The following is a 9,011-nucleotide window of genomic DNA, read 5'->3' as shown; positions in this document are numbered from 1 at the left end:
CGGATTGTATCCCTGTACTCAAAAAGGAATAACAAGTTTTAAAAAAAAAGATACGTGGCAAAAACGGTAACTCAGTTTTCGGCCGTCAGAAAACAGTTTACTTGTATTGACAAGATGAAGAACTGATTAAATTTTTGGGAAGGCAGGTCCAGCGGTTATGTACTCTCAATAAAAATAAGTTAAAAAAATGTTATTTGGCAGTCAAAAATGTTTATTGGACTCATGTACATCAAGTTATAAGATATTTTATAGAGATTTTCATAATGTGTACACATTTTGTGTAATTTTTTTTGGATTCCGTCCAAGATTTTTAATTACGGTACGGGACGTTCCAGCAATTTGCCTTAAGGCACGATGCCATGCACCCATAAGTGCACTAGATTTTGGAAAATTGAAAAAATAATTAAAATCAAAGAGTGAAGAAAATATTATTAATATGTTCTAAGAAATGTCATATAGTTTGATAATGGTACTTTAACGTTTGAAAACATCTAAGTTATACACAAAGTTTGAAACGGTCATTTCGACCGGCATTGGTATGTTTAGTATTAAGTCACGATGCCATGCACCACTAGTTATCCATTTCAGTTATTACATATTAAAAACGTTTACTAGCCGTCACACTATTTTGCATGTATGACAAAGGCAACACGTAACCGTAATACAACAGCAAGTCCGATTGCAGCACACCGGACAGTCCGCGGCAGTCGCGCCGTCGCCGTACGACTCGTTGTGTCGTCCTTCACAAATTTATTTTGTTTTGATTTGTTGATATTTTTCGATGGAAGTCGCTTTTCTTTATTTAACAATGAATTGTTTAAAGGATTACTATCGACATGTGCAGCTGTAACAATAAGAAGGAAACAAAGAAACTGAAACGCAGGGTTACGTGGGGTACGTTAGATTATAACGCATCTTGTGAAATTTATTTTAGATATTTTTCACCCAATATACATATATATATATATATATATATATACGTATGCATATTAGGGTGGTTCTTAATATGGATATTTTCAAATTCCTTTTCCCCCAGGGGCTCAAATGCTTCCAAATTGATAAAAAAAAAACTCTGAAAGTTTCAGCACTCAAAATTAACTTTAAGATAGTCCGCACTTCAACTAAAGTTTCTTGGTTCTTCTCCCTAAGTAAATACTTATTTCATAAAATATATCAATTTTTTTTGTAATTTCATTATTTATTATCAAAATAAGCAAATACAATGTTATACTCAAAATTCACTTGTCGCTAAGTTATAAATTTCAACAAAACAAATGGAGTTACCCATGTTATTTCCATAAGAAACTTTGGTTGGAGTGCGGACTGTCTTAAAGTTAATATTAAGAGCTAAAACTTTCAGAGATTTTTTTTGTATCATTTTGGAAGCATTTGAACTCCTGGGAGCAAATAAATTCAAAATATAGGACCACTCTAATGCATATATAACGCATATTTTATAGAAAGCTTGTCCCATTTTCTTGGGCGTTTGTTGAATTAATTATTATTATTATTTCTTCATTAATACAATAACCAGAAGAATAACTACATTTTATAAGTTATTTTGATTAATACATAAATTATTGTCATCAGTTTTCAAACGCCATGATATATAGCATTTTCTTCGCCAGGTATTTAAATTATATGCTAATAGTTCAAAAATAAACAATCGAAAATTAATAAATATCTTTAATTTATCAAATTATAATTCATTAATAATTGTGATAAGACGATACGGAAATTTAATTACTATTTGAAAAACTTTGGTTGGTTTTTTTGGCTATAAGACGTTATAGAAATTTAAACAGAAATTTAAATTTTACAGGCGCGAATTTATTTCCGACTACCTAGAATAATTTCTTTCTAATGAAAATACAAATGCATATAAATGTTTTTCAAAAATATCAATAAATGAATGATTAAATAATTTTTTTTTTTCAAATTGCTTTCTAGAGTATAAATTATCTAATATTTTATGAATTAACAAATCAACAATTGGTTTCAATCAGTCAGTCGGTTCCAATTTTGTACCTAAATATATATATATATATATATATATATATATATATATATATATATATATATATATATGAGTAAGTTCTTCAAGGGCATACATCAAATAAAAGGATCCTTTTATTTGATGTATGCCCTTGAAGAACTTACTCATATTTCTCAACATCAAAATTAACTACTTTAACATATATATATATATATACTTACACGTATACATGTAATAATTTTTTGGATGTGAAAAAAAAACGGCCTATATAGGGTTAATACAAAATTTATGAACTTTTACAATTTTTACTTTAATGTATTGCCCTGAAGATTTTACCTCATAAATTAAGTTTTTAATTTGAGTAATAAGTAGAAGAGTTTATCATATCTTTTTTAGTGCATTTAAATTAATCTAACGCGAAAAACTATTATAATTATCATTCCATATGTTAAGCCAGCGGTTTCCAACCTGTGGGGCTGTTCTAAGGGGGGCGCATACATCTGTTTCCAGAATACTATTATCAAAAATGACCCAACATTTTTGGAACGATATTGAAAAATAAACAAAAAAAAATTAGTTTTTATGCATATTTTTACATAATATTATATTGCATATTAATTTTTAGTCTCATGATATCAGTTGAGTATTTACAAAATTAAATTAAATTGAAAAAATTAAAGAAGCGCAACAATTTTTTTTATTAGAGCAGGGGGGCGCAGTGCAAAAAAGGTTGGATACCACTGTGTTAAACTTTCCCGTGGCCTAGTGGTTATAGCTATGGATTTCGAATCAGATGTTCCAGACTTGATACCTCTTCTTTTTATTTTTTTTTATTTTTTTATTTATTTTTATTTTATTTTTTTTATTTTTATTTTTTTTTATTTTTTAATACCTCTTCGGATAGCCTGATTTCAAGCAGAAGCAACATCGGTTTTTACTTAGAAATAAAAAATAAAATATATAAATAAATAATAAATTCAATAATAAAATAAATAAAAAAATTATCTGTTTCAGAAATTAAATAAAAATACATTAAATAGAAATAGGATTAATAGCCGTTTGGGTTGCCATATATAAAAAGTCACATAGTTTAAAAAGTTAGCATAACAACACCAAGAGCCTTTAAGTTTTGATCGCTGTTAAACAAATGATAATAGAAAAAATTAAACTAACACAAAATACTATTATGATTATCATTGCATAAGTTAATTTTTTAATAAATTCTACTGTCAGAGAAAACAAGAGTGACACGACTTTTACACTAGGATATACATATTCGCCAAATAAGCGCCGCATATTTCTACAATAAACTATCTGTCAAAGAATGAATATTTCATTACCACTAATTTCATTGAATTGATTCTATTTTTAACCTAGATGCACAAATGGAAGTGAGCAAAATAAAATCCGATAGTGCATACATGTTGTTTTCAAGCTTTGGCAGATAATTTACAAGGTTTCACAAATTGTAAATTATTTTTAGAGCTTGAACTGTAGAGACATTACTCAATTTTTAATTTGCAATAAATAAGTCAGTACAACTGCTTCTAGATATTGCTCTCTGTCTATGAAAATGTATTTTCTTAGACCAAATTTCTATATGATTTAAATAATGTATTTCGGTCAACCGTCTAAATTAATCGGAAAGTAATTTATTACTCGAAAAACTTTTCAGGTCGCATTATAAAGATTGTTATACAGATAACAATCTTTTACTTTGATTTGTGTTTCAGAATTTGTTTACTGTAAAATAAATTATTATTATATACTGTTTGCGTTGAATTGCTCAAGGCTTCTTGGCAAGAACTTATATTAGCAGCTACTGGTTCCAAGTTCGATACCTACCTTGGTCAGCTTGATATCAAGTTGTAATGATATCAGATTATCACTTCATATTAGATCTCAAATGTGATAAGTTTTTTTTTTTTTTAATCGCTGTTAAACAATAATAATAAAAATTTCTGTTTGTATTAGTCTTCTAATATAAGTTGCAATAACTTCAATATATTTGATAAAAATTGATTATATTGACAAGCAATCAGAAATAGAAAATGTATAATCTGTTGTGATGATACCTCTTCTAAACTACGTGGCTTTTTTAAAAGACTACCCAATGGTTGTTCTATCTGTTTTTATAGTCTTTGTTCTACAATTGATGTAATATTTGAACGCTGAATGCGACCCAGGGGTTGTCTTTTTTCTAATACTGGTGATATATTTTACTGTATTGTAGCTATTTCGTGAATAGTTGTTCTTACTTTGAAACAAATATTTTAGTCTATATTTTGAAGTGAAAATGAATATTACTGCTGCTTGATATCAGATTGTCCAAAACGCGGATTTGAACCCGACACTCTGTGATTATACACCAAAACAATATTAATTTAAAAATATGCAATATTAGCCATTGATTAAGCTCAGCGCACTTTTTTATAACTAACTTAATGAGAAAAATGCTACGTTACTTAAGCCAAATAAGTTTTATTTTATTAAATAGACATTTATCTTTTGTTTATGAAATTTTATTGTATATTTTTTCATAGAAATAAACTAGTGGTGCAAAGCATCGTGCGTTAAGGCAAATTGCTGGAACTTCCCGTACCGTAATTCAAAATTTAAAAGCTTTAATTTTTTTTGAATACATTAAATAAATTATATTGTTGAGAATTTTATAATTTTTGGAAAAAAAATGTCTTTTTTGAAAAAATAGATTTTTTTGTATCCGAACACACACATATCCATTTTTTCTAAGGTATGGCTAAATGTTCAGAAACCTTTGGAACGTAAAGATATATAAAAAAAAAAATTTTAGATTTTTTGCGATTACTGTAAGACCCTACAGAAAGTTACAAAAATTGTTTTACATTCATGTTTTGAAGTAAAATAAAACTAGTAGTGGTGTATAGCATCGTGCCTTAAAGGAAATTGCTGGAACTTCCCGTACCCTAATGAAATTTTCGAGGAATATTGAATGTTTTGAAATAAATTATTATAATTATTTGAAGTATTATAAGTGATGTTTAGAACTTTAGCTAGAATTAGAATTAAAATCCGAATTATTTTTCGATATTCACAAAAAAAAATTTTGAAATTTAAAAAAAAAAATTGAGAAAAACTTTTACTCGAAAGCAATCGTTTCGTCAAAACAATCAGAAAGTCTTTTAAATCATTCAAATCGGATGCTTAGTTCTCTCAAAAACTGCAATTTTTGCACATTTAGCTCTGTATCTGTGAAATGGCTAAACCTGCCTTTGCCAAATTCTAATCACTACTTCTCCTCATCATTAGGAATCGAATGTTTTTTGGATCATTCAAATCGATTGATCCGTTCTCTTAAAACCTGACATTTTTAGCTGGACCTGCCCTTGCCAAAATCTAATCAACACATCTCTCTACCAATAGGAATCGATACCTTTTTGGATTTTTTAAATTTTTTAAATCGGTTTATCCATACGCCCGAAATCGTTGACGAAAAATTGTCTCCACACATACACACACATATACATCTATTTTTTCTGAGGTATTCCAAAATGTTCAAAAGCTTCTGATACGTGAAGATATGCAAAAATTTTCATTTTCGATTTTTGGCCCATTACTATAACTTACCCTATGGGAAATCAATTATGTAATACATGGTTTACTTTTACATTTGCAACTAGTGTAAACACAATGCAATAAATCAATTCTTTGATTAATTTTAAATTATGATTACGTTCATATTATATTAGTTGAGAATGAAAAGGTACATGTGATTTATATCACGTGCAGTTCGCTATTAATGATTGATTAATGCCACGAATCATTAGGCTATTATTCTGACGTATCGTATGGCAGCCCTTGCGGTGCGCGAGTATCGCCATATACACCTTCACACAACAAAATCAAATGGGATCCTGGCGAAATTCAATCACATCTAATAATGTTTACTTTTTTAAATAATATAAAAAAAGTTTTTCATCGTGTATACGATAAATAAGAATTGAGGTGAGACGTGCTAATTAGATTTTGGCAAAAGCAAACTATTTCGAAGATACGGGACAAAAAGTGCCAAATAAGTTTTTGAGATAACGAAGCGTCCGATTTGAATGATTCAGCATGCATGTTATTTGTATTGACTAAACGGAAAACTGATTAAATTTTTGAGAAGGCAGGTCAAAAATTGTCTAATGTTTATAAAATTTATATACACTGAATTGCAAAGTTGAAATTATTTGTTTAAAGTATATTAGAACAGAATTAAAAGTAAAATCTGAATTATTTTTGATATACAAAAAAAAATCTTAAAAAAAAAATTGAAAAAAAAAATTAGGAACAAACATTTTTTTCTAAAGGCAATTATTTTTTGAAACAAGCGCAAAGTTTTCTCAAAAACTGTAATTGTTTGCACATTTAGCTCTGTATCTTCGAAATGGCTGGATCTGCCTTTGCTAAAATCTAATCATCTCTTCTCCCAAACATTACAAACTGTTAAATCGGATACTCCGTTCTCTCAAAAACTCGATTTGTATTTTCTGCACTCTTTGTTTTGAGAAAATGCTCCGTATCTCCGTAACGACTGGACCTGCCTTTGCCAAAACCTAATAAGCACATCTCCCTATCAATAGGAGTCGAATGTTTTTTGAATCATTGAAATCGGTTGATCCGTGCGTCCGAAAACATGGACGAAAAAATTCGGACATACAAAACACACACACACACATCCATTTTTTCTGAGGTATGCCTAAATGTTCAGAAGCCTTCAAAACGTCGAGAAATGCAAAAAAAATTATTTTCGATTTTCGGCCCATTACCATAACTACCCTACGGGACGTTGAAAAGTCAAAAATAGTGGTGCATGGCATCGTGCCTTGAGGCAATTTGCTGGAACTTCCCGCACCGTTAAGCATTTGAGGAATGAAAATAATCAATAATTAATTACAATTGTTTTAAATATTTTCAAATAGGCGACTCAATAGAAAATCTGATATTTATTATAATTATGTATTTGAATAAGTAATTATAATTATCTATTTGAAAAAATTCAAAACAATTGTTATTAATAATTGATCAATTGGAAAAGTATGAGAAGTTCCAGCAATTTGCCTTATGTCACGATGCCATGCACCACTAGTTTTCTTTTTGCTTTTTTCGGCAATGGGTACTACAATAAAACGATTTTCGTAATTCGTGTAAGATATTCACTCTCACCAAATGTGTGAATGTCAATAAGTAAATTTTCAACCAAGTCTCTCTCTAATAGAATTAACGGATACATTACGAATGACGTAACCACGTGTTACCGAAATACTAATAATAGGGCTAATTCACTACGAGCCAAGTATTAAAACTGACCTTCCGTATCGTGCGGTAAAATTTATTGATTAGTTACAGATTTATTTAATAACTTTTTGTCTTTTTAACTTCCCGTGGGGTAAGTTATAGTAATAGTCCAAAAATCAAAAATAACTAGTGGGGTGGGTGGCATCGTGCCTTAAGGCAAATTGCTGGAACTTCCCGTACCGTAACGAAACGTTCGAGGAATATTGAATGTTTTCAAATAGATTATTATAAATATTGTATTATTGTCTAATATTTATAATAATTATATAAACTGAATTGCAGAGTTGAAATTATTTGTTTAAAGTATATTAGAACTATAGTCAGAATTAAAAATAAAATCTGAATTATTTTCGATATACAAAAAATTAAAAAAAAAAAAAAAAAAAAAAAAAAAAAAATGGTACAAAATTTTTTTTTTCCAAAATTAATTATTTTGTTAAGACAAGCAGAAAGTTCTTTGAATCAATTGAATCGGACGCTTAGTTCTCTCAAAAACTGCCATTTTTTGTACATTTAGCTCTGTATCTCCGAAATGGCTGGGCCTGCCTTTGCGAAAAACTAATAACCCTTTCTCCCAATCATTACTAATGGAATGTTTTTTAGATCATTCAAATCGGATGCTCCGTTCTCTCAAAAACTCAATTTCTATTTTCTGCACTCTTTGCTCCTTATCTCCGTAACTGCTGGACCTGTCTTTGCCAAAAACTAATCAGCTCTTCTCCTTATTAATAGGAATCGAATGTTTTTTAAACCATTCAAATCGGTTGATCCGTACGCCCGAAAACGTGGACGAAAATTTGTATCCATACATACATACACACACACACACACACACACACACACACACACACACACACATCCATTTTTTCTGAGGTATGCCAAAACGTTCAGAAACCTTCAAAACGTCGAGAAATGTAAAAATTTTCAATTCCGATTTTCGGCCCATTACAATAACTTACCCTACGGGAAGTTAAAAATTTGTGCATCTCTTTTCGTTTTAGAGGTTTCTGAACATTTTGGCATACCTTATAATTAGAAAAAGTGGATGTGTAGAGTGTGTGTTTATGTGTGGATACAATTTTTGTCAACGATTTAGAGAGCATAGCTTAACCGATTTGAATGATTCAAAAAGCGTTCGATTACTATTGATAAGGAGACGTGCTGATTAGTTTTTGGCAGAAGTTGGACCAGCCGTTCAACTTCTGCAGAAAATGGCAATTGAGTTTGTGAGAGAACGGAGCATCCGATTTGAATAATTCAAAAAGCATTCCACTTGATTGACGTAATGAGGAGTTGGTCAAATTTTAAAAAAGGTTTTAAAAATGCTATTTGGCAGTCCAAAAAAAATATATTTTTGACAGTATAGACTAATCGACATGACTGGGTATCAAAAATCTTCAATACATTTCAAAATTTTCAAAATGAATCTAATTTTTCTTTTCTGAGCTTGTAAACATTTTGAATTACGGTACGGTAAGTTCCAGTAATTTGCCTTAAGTCACGATGCCATTCACCACTAGTTATTATTGTGCTGATATATAAAAATATATAATTTTATTCTTTCATTTATAATGATAATATTATTGCCATAAGCGTTAAATAAATAAATAAAAATTTCAAATAAATTTTCAAATAATAACTATTATAATTCTGAAAGGAATATGAATTTAAATTTAAAAGTAATTATATCAATTCT

At 29.3% G+C, this 9,011-nt stretch overlaps 1 protein-coding gene across 1 annotated transcript in view; it reads left to right on the top strand.

The window, feature by feature from the left end:
- Positions 1 to 759: 759 nt before the first annotated feature.
- LOC113365308 (fibulin-1-like) overlaps positions 760 to 9,011 on the top strand; it is a 29,277-nt gene continuing 21,025 nt past the window's right edge. Inside the window, exon 1 of the mRNA XM_026606892.1 lies at positions 760 to 894. Within this exon, the coding sequence (XP_026462677.1) occupies positions 837 to 894 (58 nt within the window). The 5' untranslated portion in view covers positions 760 to 836. The remainder of the gene's footprint in view (positions 895 to 9,011) is intronic.

The sequence above is a fragment of the Ctenocephalides felis genome, unplaced genomic scaffold, assembly GCF_003426905.1.
Source record: "Ctenocephalides felis isolate EL2017-DRISC unplaced genomic scaffold, ASM342690v1 CF-g0.4_SCAFFOLD_00877, whole genome shotgun sequence".
NCBI lineage: Eukaryota > Metazoa > Arthropoda > Insecta > Siphonaptera > Pulicidae > Ctenocephalides > Ctenocephalides felis.
Note: the sequence above shows the minus strand (reverse complement) of the source record. Positions and strands in the feature narration are given on the sequence as shown.